General features: G+C 53.0%; 1 protein-coding gene across 1 annotated transcript in view; it reads left to right on the forward strand.

The window, feature by feature from the left end:
- The window catches only part of F13A1 (coagulation factor XIII A chain), a 143,627-nt gene that overhangs the window by 117,138 nt on the left and 12,978 nt on the right, over positions 1–13,511 (forward strand). Inside the window, exons 12-13 of the mRNA XM_086370908.1 lie at positions 2,096–2,383; positions 8,242–8,402. Coding sequence (XP_086227034.1) covers positions 2,096–2,383; positions 8,242–8,402 — 449 coding nt within the window. The remainder of the gene's footprint in view (positions 1–2,095; positions 2,384–8,241; positions 8,403–13,511) is intronic.

Here is a 13,511-nt window from a genome sequence, read left to right on the forward strand (position 1 = left end):
CCTCAATCTTTCCCAGCATCAGGGTCTTTTCCAATGAGTCGGCTCTTCACATCAGGTGGCCAAGGGGTTGGAGCTTCAGCTTCAGCATCGGTCCTTCCAGTGAATATTCAGAGTTGATTTCCTTTAGGATGGACTGATTTGATCTCATTGCAGTCCAAGGGACTCTCAAGAGTCTTCTCCAACACCACAGTTCAAAAGCATCAATTCTTCAACACTCAGCTTCTTCATGGCCCAGCTCTCACATCCATACATGACTACTGGAAAAACCGTAGCTTTGACTAGACGGATCTTTGTCAGCAAAGTGCTGTCTCTGCTACCTATCACAGAGTTAGCTCTTAATGATAACTGTTATCATCATTGACCTCTTCATCTCTGTTGCATTTCATTGTTAGGTAAAGTGGGAGAAAACAGGTTAAAAATTAACGTAACTATAAAAGTCAGCATTTTTATTTCAAAGTGATTCTTCTTTTGCTAGGCACTGGCAGGACTGGCTTTTTTTGGTTTTTTTTTTTAGGTTTATATCATTTATTTATTTACTGCATCTTCATTGCTGCACACAGGCTTCTCTAGTTGCAGAGAGCAGGGGCTCCTGTCTTAGTTTCGGCTTCTCCTGTTCCGAAGCGGAGGCTCTAGGCACATGGATTCAGCAGTTGTGGCACATGGGCTTAGTTGCCCCAAGGCACGTGGAGTCCTCCTAACCCAGGGACCGAACTCACGTCTTCTGTACTGGCATGTGAATTCCTATCCACTGAGCCAGCAGGGAAGCCCCAGGATGAGTTTCTACAAGCCAAAGAATTTGCCTCTGCGTCACACAGGCACCAAGATACATCCAGAGGAAGTCAGACAGTAAAGACTACTGAGGAGGGTCAGCCCAGTCGAGAGTCACCAGCAGGGGCTCTGAGCCCCAACTTGTGCCTTCTTAGCTCCCCACGTGCATAGCGCCACTGTTTGATTCTTCCATCTTCCACTTTCTTCCCATCTCTCCTACCACCACCACTTTGGAAACCCTACTTAAGACATTTTCCTAAAAACAGCACACACGTCTCAAACTCTCCCACCAGATACCAAAAGGTGTCCCTCAAAAAAGATGTGTTCGGTGTCATATGAGTTTGGGAAACCTTATGTGAAAGTAAATAATTCTCAAGATGTCCCTGGTAGTCCAGGGGGTTAAGACTCTGCCTTCCAATGCAGGGGTGAGGGTTCGATCCTTGGTCGGGGAGCTGAAATCTCACATGCCTCAGGGCCAAAAATCAAAACATTAAACAGAAGCAATATTGTAAGAAATTCAATAAAGACTTTAAAAGGGGTCCACATTAAAAAAAAAAAATAGCCTTAAAATAAAAGTAATCAAATCTCACCACAGTTGGGCTCCATCTCAAAACCTTGGCCAGGTTAATGAATGCTGTGGACACCCAGGAGACACCACGGCATAGCTCCCTGTGGGGACTTGACCTCTGAGCCTTCTGCGGGAGAGGCTTGTTCTCACTGAGCTGAGTGTATGGGCCAGGTCCTGCTCGGGGAGCATGACCTCTGCACCCTGATGGAGGCCCGTGACAGCAGAGAAAGGAGAGCGGGGCGGGGCAGCATCGGCCAGAGGGTGGGTCAGCGGGAGCACGTGGGGCAGGCCCAGATGGAAGGATACGCGAGGAAGAGAGATCTCGCCAGGCAGACCCACGAATGGGAGAAAACTCACGTTGTAGGCGGTGAAAGGCAAGATGCAAGTCCTCCAGCGGCGTGGCTAGGAATCTGGGAGGGAAGCAAATAGATTCCACAGTGTGAGAGAGTTAGGTTTTGTCAGTTCTGCCTGATGAGCCCTGAAACAGTGGCCATGGAAAAACAACCCGTAGAGTAAGCTCTGGAGCAACCCCTGTTCAGGTAGATCGCACCCAGCAGCCTGGGCAGGTTGACTCTCCGGGAACTTGACTTTGCAGAATTCATAACATAGGATGGTGAAGACGCCCATAAAGGGAAGCTGTGTGGCTTGCAGAGGCAACCCAGCAAGTCCCGCATGTGCACCCCCAGCCCTCTGTTCATTAGGGTGACTTTCTCGTGGGTGGCTGGCGTGCCTTTGTCCTCATCTCTGCACCTCTCCTAGGTCAAGAAGAAGAGAGGCTGGCCCTGGAAACCGCCATGATGTATGGGGCCAAAAAGGCCCTCAACACAGAGGGCGTCCTCAAATCGAAGTCTGATGTCCGCATGAACTTCGAGGTGGAGAACGCCGTGCTGGGCAGGGACTTGAAGGTCATCATCACCTTCCGGAACAATGGCTCCACCCGCTACACTGTCACAGCCTACCTCTCCGGAAACATCAGCTTCTACACCGGGGTCTCCAAGGCGGAATTCAAGAACGAGACCTTCGAAGTGACCCTGGAGCCCTTGTCCTGTAAGTTGACGGGGGGTCTGCTCCCTCCAGGATGTGGGAAGAACACCGCACGCATCACTAGGCTGTTGATCCACCCCCTCACACACACACAAACCTTTATTTAGTGCCTACGAGTCCAGATATTATTTTGTGCTGGTGACACAGCAGAGTTGCTCATGGAGTTGATGGTCTCCTGGAGGAAAGATGGGGGCTGGGCAGGAAACAATTGAATAAGCGAATATACACGGCTCTGCGTGGAATAGGAAAACACGAAGCAGGGTAAGGAAGACAAGAAGCGCCAGTAAGGGGCGGGGTGGCCAGGGAAAACCTCTCTGACAGGGTGACGTTTCACAGAAAACTAACAGAAGGGAAAGAGCTTTCCAGCCAGAAGAAAAAAAAAAGAGGGAAGGCCCTGAGGCCAGGGCTTGTGCGATGTGTTCATGAGCAGCAGGGGGCCAGGGTCAGAAACAAAGGCGTCTAGAGAAGGATGGGGGTACCGACCAGGCCAAGCCTAGAGGACTCTGTGAGGACTTTGTTCTGATTCCAGCGAGCTGCAGGGCCACGAGGGGGTTGTGAGCAGAAGCGTGCCCTGGTCCGACTTGGGTTTGAAAGATCACTCTGGCTGCGGTGTTGAGAACAGACCATGGGGCCGTGGAGCTGAGCTTTCGGAGAAGTTACGACGCTCTTGTGATAGTTCCGAGAGAGACGGTGCTGAGAGTGAGCGCGGCGCTGAGAGCCGTCCGGTCTGGGCGTGTTCGGAAGGCCGAGCTCTCAGGACCGGCTGACTGGTTGGGTGTACGACGTGAGAGAAGGAGACTGTGGAGGAAACTAAACGAGATAATATATATGGAAGGCTTCCCGCGGGTGGGCTGTCAGCACGTGCTAACTTTCAACATGTTCACACTTCGGGAAACTGAGACCAGAAAGGGTGAGCTGAAGGGTTCAAGGCCACACGTAGCAGTTAGAAGTAAAGTGGGTACCGGAAGCCTCATGCCATTCAGGTAGGGGTGGTGAGCCAGCTCCAGGCATCCTTGGGCCCTAAGGGGGCTAGTTCCTGTTACCTGGGGTCCCGTGGCCCCTCAATCCCCCAGACTAGGAACTGTACACCGTCCTCTCCTGACCACTAGAGTTCCATCTCAGACTTCTTCCCCTCCTCTCCCTGATCCAGCAAAAGCATGAGCTCACCTGAGCTAGCAGACTAGAACGGCATGAGACCTTAGCCGTCTGTCATCCACCCCTGGAGGTGGGGCCCGACTCAGTATCAACACAGCTCCCACCACTCAGCCCACCCCAGGCTTGTCCTGAATAACCTGAAGGGAGTCGGAGACTGTTTTTTGCTTTACCCTGCAAGCAGGTGGCACTAACTGCATGCAATAAACTGCCCGTTGCAGCTGAACGTACATTGCAGTGTACTGCAAAAAAAACACAGGATTCTAGACCTTGATCAAGCAGGTCAGGGTCTATTGTCAGAGGGTCTGTTGCAGAGAAAGTTTTCCAAGTCAATCAGGAGCATATTTTCCAGATTGACGATTAAAGGGGATCTGTGAGCTAGAATCAGCTGGGAAGATGTGAATAACTTAAACCTTTCAGTATCTTCCAGGGTGCTATGCCTTCCACTCGGCTATATTTAGTTTTCTTTGCATTTTTGGGAAAAGAGACAAGGCAGCCCCTGTCTGTGTCTCCCTTGGCTTTCCCCAGACACCGTCAATGGTGCTGGCAGGATCCCAGCTCCACCACTCAGAGAATGAAAACCTATTCTTCTTTCTCTTGCCACGTTTAATAAACTTTATCTAGAACAATTTCTTGTGCAGTGGCAAAACACAGCACTTACATAACGTACTATTTTAGGAGCCTGGTCTCTGGGGCTCAGAAACACAGCCCAGTTTCTTCAGTGCTAAGATTTAGAGGATATTCCACCTCAGAGAATAAAGAGACCCGAGGCCAACAGGATCAAGGCAGAGCAAGTCTCTGTAAAGTTGTCAGGCACATCTCAGTAGCCTAGACATCTCCGTGGTCAAACACGGCCCTCTAGAAATACCAGAGGATGTGCATTATTATTACTGTTATTACGGGAGGCTGCTAGAGGCAAAATGCATGTTGAAGGCCGCTCACTTTGCCGCTCCATCTGGCCCATCTGGCCACAGGTCGCACGTGCTCCTCTGAGATTGTCTCCAATTGAGGGACAGAGTTTTAGTCTTCTGGACAAGTCACTGGTCTGGGAGCCATGGGGGAAGCAGGGTCCATGCTCAGATGCAAAGAATGCAATAGGTGTGTGTCACCCAAAAAGGCAGAATTCAAGGGTCAAAGTCAAGGCAAGTTCACGGATTCAAAAGGCGGCCCTCAGTAGGATAGGACGGCTCCAGGAAGCAGGCTGAGTTGTTGACTGCTCGTCCAGGGCAGACCAGTACCTTCTAATAACTCTGTGTAGCCCATGGCTGACTCCCAGCCCAGGCACCGTTCTCTTTCAGGCCTGACCGTTGTTGCAGGGCTGTCGGGTGAGTGGTAGGATGTTTAGCAGCATACATGGGCTTCCCTGGTGGCTCAGATGGTAAAGAACCCACCTGCCAATGCAGGAGACACAGGTTTGATCCCTGGGTCAGGAAGATCCCCTAAAGAAGGGCATGACAACCCACTCCAGCATTCTCACCTGGGAAATCCCATGGACAGAGGAGCCTGGCGGGCTACAGTCTGTGGGGTTGCAAAGAGTCGGACACTGAACATGAGCAGCTAAGCACCTGGCCTCCACGCAGGAGATACCAGCATCTACCACCCAGCGGTGACACCCTAAAAGGTCTCCAGTCATTATCAAACATTCCCTGGGGTCAAAACGTGCCCCCCAACACACACACCATTGACAACCACTGGTCCAGATGACCATCCTTCCCATTTCATCAGGAACTGCCCATGTTCCGGGGACAGGACTTTTAGTTTCAAAACAGACCATCCAAGTCCACTCAGGTCTGCCCTAACACCACCCCATCTCCTGTAGAACCCCTCCTGGGACTTCAGGAGCCTTTCAGCCTAGAATATGCATCATCGCATCATTGTATTCAAATGTAGATTCTGATTCCCTGGACGAGGGCGGGGCCAACAACCAGTATCTGCAACCAGCTCCCAGGCGGCAGAGCTCCTGCTAGTCTGCAGGCCACAGCCTAGCTGTAGGGACCTGGGTTGGGAGGCCCACCCAACCTTCCACTGAACTGAGGTTCTTAGAGGGCTGATTCCAGTGGGTGAAGGGCCCCCTGGGTGTCGAGCAGTGCTTCTCAGGCCTGCTGTACATAAGGATCAGCTACAGAGTGGTCAAACAAGACCTAGACCCCAAACCTCCAAGACTCTGATTGAGATGGTCTGGGGTGGGATCCAGCAGGGTAGGTTCTTAAGTGTCCCCCAGTGACTTCGAGGTGGAACCAAGACTGGGCCGTCTCAACGCCCAGTCCTCCGTGTAGAGACCTTGAAGCAGCTGGTAGGCATAGCCTGGCGCTCCATCACCTGGGTGCCCACAAGGCAGGAGGCCTCCCTGTGCTCTGATCGGTGCTCACCCCACACAGCCTTCCGGCCCCGGGTCCAGTTCACCCGCTCACAATGGGGGGCCAACGAGAAGATACACACGTATATATACCAGAGACGTGCACAGATATACATAATGCAGACATGCACGTAGAGCACTCTCCACTTTGGGAATTGTTTCCTTTGACAACTTCCACTGAGGGGAGGACTCTTTGGCCAAAAGCAGACAGTGAGCAGGCCAGCCATGGAGGAGACATTCAACTCCGTGCAGGGGGAAGGAGGCGTGAGTGCCCCGTGCCCCGGCGGCTGACCACACAGCAGGGGCACTGGTTCTGCCCAGCATGGGCTCGGCCTGCAGGACAGCAGCCCTTGGCCCCCTGGAATCCTGTGCTCTGGAAAACGAGAGTGGGAGGAAGTGTGCAGGGCAGCCAGGCAGAAGCCCACCGCGGCGGTAGAGCCACAGGACAGAAGCCCCCTCCTTGGCCCAGATGGTGAGCAGAGGGGAGCTGGGACCAACTCCCTGCTGCCGGGGTCCAGCCCCGGTGGATCCAGGGAATTCGAAGCGGGGACGGCGACGGTGAGGATCAGGAAACAATTGCTTAATTAAACGTTAATTAAGGATATAAAGAGTGGGTAAATAAGGATAGCTCAGTGAGAAAATTCAGTGGAGAAAAGAGGCTGAATAACTTGGTTTATGTGGAAAGCTAATAAAATTCCAAGGCTAGGAATTTACGTCACCTTCATAGGCCGCAGGTGTCCTCCCGTCCTCCCGAAGGAGAGGAGACACTAAGGCCTCCCCGGTCAGATCTTAGAAGCCCAGGCATAATTAGTAGGCTTGACAAGCCTCCACGCCCCAGGTGGAAATTCAGCCAGAAGGTGAGAGAAAGAACGACATGGGGAGACCAAGTTTCGGTGAACAAAGCCCACACTTTATTTTCCAAAGTAGTTTTTATACCTAAGTTATGCATAGAGGATAATGGGGGAAGGGGTAGAGTCATTCAGTAAGCCAGGCTTTCTTCCTGCAAACTTATCATATGCAAAAGTTTAGGTGATTTACATCATCTTCTGGCCAGGGGGCCTGTCAACATTTTAAGATCCTTTCTTCAGAAAACTTATTTTTCTCTAAAGGTGATTATTCTAAAGTCAGGAGCCACCCTCCGAAAGCATTAGATAAAGTTGCATTCCTATAGGGCAAAGGTGTGGTGGGCTGTAACAAGAAAAGAATTAACTCAAGGGTCCCAGGTTACAAACATTAAAGCTACTACTTATACCAATTATATTAATCAATACACTGCCAGGGACACAGTAGGTAAGGGATATGGAAACTTAGCAGCAAACATTGGCCCAACAAGTGAAAAACCCTTCACCAATACAATTTCTAATCAATCTTTTAACTGCTCAAAGGAATCTGTATTTAGACAGTTTAAACACTCTTGTCATGCCCAGGAACTTTATTAACTGGAGTTGTAAGTTAACTCTTTTTCAGAGAGAGGTGGTGGGGGACAGCCCCTGTAAAGCCAGAGGTCTAGGTGAGAGCACAAAGCAGTAAAGTAGGCAGACTCTGGTTTTGGGGGTAGATGCTCGAGAATTTCCAGGGGGACTCCTGAGGCTCGATCCCACCTTTGTGTATGCCAAGCCTCCTTCCTCATGACCTTTGCCACGGGCGGAGGTCCTCACGCTGGCTCCCGGCACCCCGCTGTCCAGATGCAGATGCCATCCTCCCTGGCTTGTCCCCAAGAGCTCACATACATTTGGCACAGAGATCTTTTAAGTTGCAGATAGCAGAGGGGGTGGGAGACAGTTGAACGTGTGTGTGAAATAGGTTTCCACCACTTCTTTCTCTTAAATAGAAAACTCAAATTAGGTTGGAACGGCAAGAGTTGGAGAAGAAGTGTGGTGCCAAGGAAACAAGGAAAAGGTTCAAGTAGTCAGCAGCTGCGCTCAAGCATGGCCCGTGGCTGCCGTGAGACGTTTCCTATCTCAGGAGGGCGCTGGGCACCGGGGCCGTGGGCATCCCCGCCCCGTCTGCTGTCACGGAGCTGTTCGTGCACAGGTCCAAGCAGCCGCAGCTAAAGCCTTCCGGTCCTTGGTTTTAAACCTCTTTGTCGTGCTGCGTTTTATTAATGCAAGAGCAAAAGCACTGCTGGGAAGATGGGACACGTTTTCTCTAGGAAGGCTTGACTGAGTGTTCCACTTCCAGCACGTGCTTTGCCCAGAAGCCGGAGTGCTCCTTGTCCCTGAGGGACTCTGTGTTCCGCTCGCCCTCCCCTGGTGGAGGCTGTGCCAACTGGGAGAAGACGGGGCCCTCGGGGAAGCAGGGAGCATCTCCTCCCAGGTTCTGACACCGGCACGTTTGTGTTTCTTCTCTCCAGTCAAGAGAGAGGAGGTGCTGATCGGAGCGGGCGAGTACATGGGCCAGCTGCTGGAGCAGGCCTTCCTGCACTTCTTTGTCACGGCTCGAGTCAACGAGACCAGGGACGTTCTGGCCAAGCAGAAGTCCATTGCGCTGACGGTCCCCAAGGTCGTCATCAAGGTCAGTTGCTGTATCTCAGCCAGGCAGGAAGGCGAGGCTGCTGCTGAGGCCCCCGGCCTTCGTGCTTGTGAATGTGCGTGTGCGAGCGTGTGTCTTGTGTCCTGCTCCCCCTGCAGAGAAGAGGAGCTAGGATCCTCCTGTTCTTTGAAAGAAGTGAACTGCCCTATAAATAGATGTGCACATGTAACACTTTTCTCTCCTCTCCAGATTTAAATATATAGATGTGGCTGCAGATATAAATATAGCCTGTGGGTATAAACACACTTGTGGGGGAAGATGGAGATGTGTAAAGGGCACAGATAGAACTCAGTGTCTCCAGAATCAAGTGGGTCAGGCGTGGCCTCAGCAGCTGCCTGGATCCCCTCCCACGTGTGCTGCTGCCCGTGGGGTGCTCACTGCGTACAGCAGAACACACAGACCGGAACGTCCGCCTGGCGGCCACGGCGTTTCATTTGTGACACACCTGGCCACCACCGGCCAGAGGCGGACACGGAGGATTCCACCACACGGCTCCCTAGGAAGCTCCCGCACGCCTCTTCCAGTCAATTACTCCCCCCGTCACCAGGACAGCCGCTCTTCTGACTTTCCCACGTATTGCCTGTTTGGCTAGTAGTTCATTTTTTAAAATAATTTTTAATTTAGCTGTTAGTCCCTTTTTCTTTTATTTTTATTTATTTTATTTATGTGTGGTTTTGGCCTTGCCACATGGCATGTGGGCTCTTAGTTCAAACCCACAGCTCCTGTATTGGAAGTGGAGACTCTCCACCACTGGGCCTCCAGGGAAGTCCCGCTGGTAGCTGTAACATTTGCCTCTCCATTTTCACCATTTAACATCTGTCTCAGCGGAAACCTCTGCCCAGATGACTTAAAGGCACTTGGCAGAGGGGTGCTGGGCACAGGTGGGAGGAGAAATAAATGTGGCGGCCTGCTGTTCCCACGTCTCAGGAGCATCAGCAGCTTCGGCACCCACATCCCGGAGACCCATCCTGCCCTGGGAGCAGAAGCCTGGGCCTCCAGCGGGGTCCTTGGGCGTGACATCTCATGTCAGCCTTGTCCAGGGCTCAGAGACCTTCCCAAGCTATTAAGAGTGATGAGCACAAATCAAGGTGCGTTCCTCTAACGTGGTGGGTAATCAAAGTCTTGGAGTCACCTGTATTTTAAAGCCTCTGGAGGGGGCGGGCGGGGAGGGGCAGTGAAGCCCTGTGTCTTACAAATTCCTGCTCTGAGTCACTTGTAAAGCTGGTCATTGTTGTGTAGCGCTCAGAATGGCAGCCTCCCCTGGGTCCATGCCCTGTGGATGGTGATCTATCCGAGGGCTACCCTGCGATGGGTGCCGCTAGGCTGAAACTTGGGCCCCCGGAGGCAGAGAACCCTGGACCCTCCTTTTCTAGAAAGGCTGGAATCCTGACACCTCCTTGGTTCTTCCACCTCAGCCCCTTCTTCTGGGCCCGTCACAGCAGCATCCCACCAGAGGCCTGAAGACACAGAACAGAAACGAGGGCTGCAGGCTCTGCAGGCAGAGCAGGAGAATATACAAAACGGAGGGGTGGTGTTGGGGGTCCTCCAGAGGCACCGCCACCCCCCTGAGAACGGGAACTCGGGGGTGCTGTGACCGCGGCCTGCTCACCACGCACGGGGCGCCCCCCTCCTGGTGAGTTCTCCCAGAAGCCACGCGGTCCCCTGCAGGCCCCTCCCAGGGGTCGGCGAGGCTTCCCTTCCCGCTCCTGTTCAGAACTCCACCTCCGAACCTTGCCCACCAGAGGCAAGGCCCGCGTGCTCACCTAATTAGGCACCGACAGCTTGTCCCCGTGAAGGACTCAGGAGAGAGACTTCCCAGATGGGAAGTGCTCAAACCGCAGCACAAAATAGAATTTAATTGCACCGCTGATAATAAACTGGGCGTATAAAGGAAGCTGATAACTTTCATCTCTTAGACATTATTAATTGAAGGATTATTGGTGAGTCGTCTTCCGAGTGTACTTAGATGGCAGCTCAATTCCCCAGGGGCAGAACCCAAATCCCTTCTCTTCCAGCTCGAGTGACCTGGGCCGGGATGGTATAGTTGACCAAGAGCTGCAGGGGGTGCTTGTTCTTATATTTGTTTTGTCTTTTATCTCTGTAAGCACATCAGGAATGCAGTTCTTAGAGGAAACTTATTTAGAGGTAGGACTTCCCCGGTGGCTCAGTGGTGAAGAATCCGCCTGCAATGCAGGAGATACAGGTTCAATCCCTGGGTCAGGAAGATTCCCTGGAGGAGGGCGTGGCAACCCGCTCCAGTATTCTTGCCTGGAGAATCCCATGGACAGAGGCACCTGGAGGGCTACAGTCCATAGGGTTGCAAAGCATTGGACACGATTGAGTGACTGAACAGCAACGACAGGGCCACTTGGCTGGACTCCAGCAGGAGAGAGAGGGAAAGCCTGGCCTCCGTTCAGGTGTGTTCAGGAAAGGAGGCAGGAGCGTGGTCACGTATACATTCCCTAACCACTAACCTCACTGACCACATCAGCCCCGAAGATGAGCTCAGCGGGAGCAGGTGAAGACGTGCTCCTGGGTGAGGTGCCTGGCGCCCTGAAAGCCACCAGGGGTCCCTGAGCTGTGAGAGGCCCTGACTGCAGAAATGTGCTGCCTGGCTGGGGTCCCAGAGCCTCCTGCCTTTCTCTTTTCCCTTCAAGCCTGTGCCCAGAGCTCTGTCTTCTGGGCACCCTGGCTCAGCCTCAGGGCTGGAGCTGCCTGAGTGCAAGTTTGCAGCTGTTCTTGGCCTCCCCCTCCTTTCTGGAGCGAATAGAGACCAACCTGGACCACGATGGGGCCCACCTGTCTGGATCCACATCAAGTCAACCAAAGTGCTCAGGCCAGTGGACACGTCCTTGCCACCTAAGAACCCCACCTCGCATGTGACCATATCTCGCATGTCTCCTGTGACCACAGAGATGGGAACTGGGTTAAATTGTGCTCCCAGTTAACTGTTCCCTGCACCCACCACGCGTGAGTCACAGTGTGTGAGCCTCATATGGAAAACGGCAGGAGAGAGTCATTAAACTTTAATGAGCACATATCTCTTTTCCCAGGCTATCAAAATATTTTGATGAGAAAAATATATTTTATTAAAATCAGATGTAGAATTTTTCTCTGCCTTCCCATGTGTTGATTGTTGTAAGAGGCTTTAAGTCAGGAAAAGATTCTTCAGCATTTTGATGGTTGAAGTGAAAGTCACTCAGTTGTGTCCAACTATTTGTGACCCTATGGACTGACTATACAGTCCAGGGAATTCTCCAGGCCAGAACACTGGAGTGGGTAGCCTTTCCCTTCTCTGGGGGATCTTCCCAACCCAGGGATCGAACCCAAGTTTCCCGCATTGCAGGCGGATTCTCTACCAGCTGAGCCACCAGGGAAGCCCTGATGATCTTGATGGTTAATGAAGGGCTATTTGGGGGAGAGGAGAGGACAACACAGGGATTCAGCTGGCCCACAGGGTGGAGGCTGGTGCGGGACCTGGAGCACTGTGCCAGGGGCTTTCCTCCCGGTCTCAGAGAGCAGAGAAGGGTCCCAAGGTTCATGTCCTCACCCAGGTCAACCAGAGCAAGAATACCTTTTGTAGAGAAGCCCCAGAGCACGGGGCTTGGATGGCCGGGCCCCCTGGGTTCCTCATCCTACCTGGGCAGCTTTGGGTCAGTTCCTCAACACCTCAGCTGTACAATGGTCCAGTAGTATCGCTGACCTGTAGGCTACTGGGAGGGATAATAGAAATAACTCTCACAAAGAGCTGAACACGGTACCTCTGTCATGGTGAATGCCCAGTGGGCTGGCCCAGTGGTAAAGAACCCACCTGCCAAGGTAGGAGACGTAGGTTTGATCCCTGGGAAGATCCGCTGGAGGTGGAAACGGCAACCCACTCCAGTATTCTTGCCTGGGAAATCCCATGGACAGAGGAGCTTGGCGGGCTACAGTCCCTGGGGTCGCCAAGAATCTGACACGACTGAGCGACTGAACAACAATCGTTAATACTCGCCCCGTTATTAATCGTAATCATGTGTAAAACAACGCATTGTCGGGGACTGAACGTGTGCTGTTTCTGAGCGCTCAGCCTGGCCCAGGACCTGGTGGTTGCCGGCAAGAGTCCGCTCCCGCCCCGCCCCATCCTCTCTGCGCTGGGATCCTGCACCGAGAAGTGCTCCAGGCAGCAGGGCCCACGGGCTAGAGGGACGGTAATGCTCGCCTGGCGGCATCGGACCTGCGCCCTGGGTGTTGAGCATGTGCACGGTTACCTATGGGACTGTCCTGAGGGGGAGGCCCGTCCCGAAGAGCCTGGAGGAGCCTTGGGGAGGGGGTGGGCGAGGAGAGGTGGTCACACACCTCAGACCTCCTACTAAGACCTCCTCTCAGTATCTGGGCAACGAACCCCTCCCAGTGCCATTGAAAACAGCTCAGGTTCCACCGCCTCCTTAGGATCATCTCGTAGGCGCGTCCATCTCGTAGGAGCGTCCTGCAGCTGCTGTAGAACATCCTCAAACACCAGCAGAACCTGTTTCCTCCTGTGAATGAGGAACGCGTTTGCCAGGGAAGAGGGGCTCCCTCTCCTAACAAGCACAGAAGCTCGGGGCTGGCTGCTCGCCCAGATGGCTCCTGAATCAAGACGCTTTCTTGGTTTCTCTTAACAACCCCTGTGCTCCCCCTGGGGCCTAACTAACCTGAGGCCACCTGTAGCATCCTCCTCGCCCGCCTCCTGCCGGTGCTCCAGGAAGCCCCGAATGTAACCAGAGAAGAGCCAGGGGGCCTGGGGCCGTGGTGGCTGCTGAGGCCGGGACCCCAACATCCCAGTTCATACCCTTTATCCAAACTGGGGGCCTCCTGAGGACTAACTAGTGTCCCCCAGGTGCTGGACGGCCACCAGGCAAACTGTGAGACTCAACTGCCATTTCACTCTGTTCTTGTGAGAGCCCAAATACCTGGAAATTTCCATCAAGGCAAAAAAAGGAAAAAAAAAACAAGAGCAAAACTCTGAGCTCTAATTATTCCCAACCCCAAACCCTAAACCTTCTCTCCTCCCAGCCTCCCAATGTTTCTCCGCGACTCTGTCGGTACGGGTCCCGGTCACCAGGACGCAGC

This window comes from Bos grunniens, chromosome 23, assembly GCF_055505025.1.
Source record: "Bos grunniens cultivar Pamir isolate PY7600 chromosome 23, Bosgru_T2T1.0, whole genome shotgun sequence".
In the NCBI taxonomy this organism is placed as follows: Eukaryota; Metazoa; Chordata; class Mammalia; order Artiodactyla; family Bovidae; genus Bos; species Bos grunniens.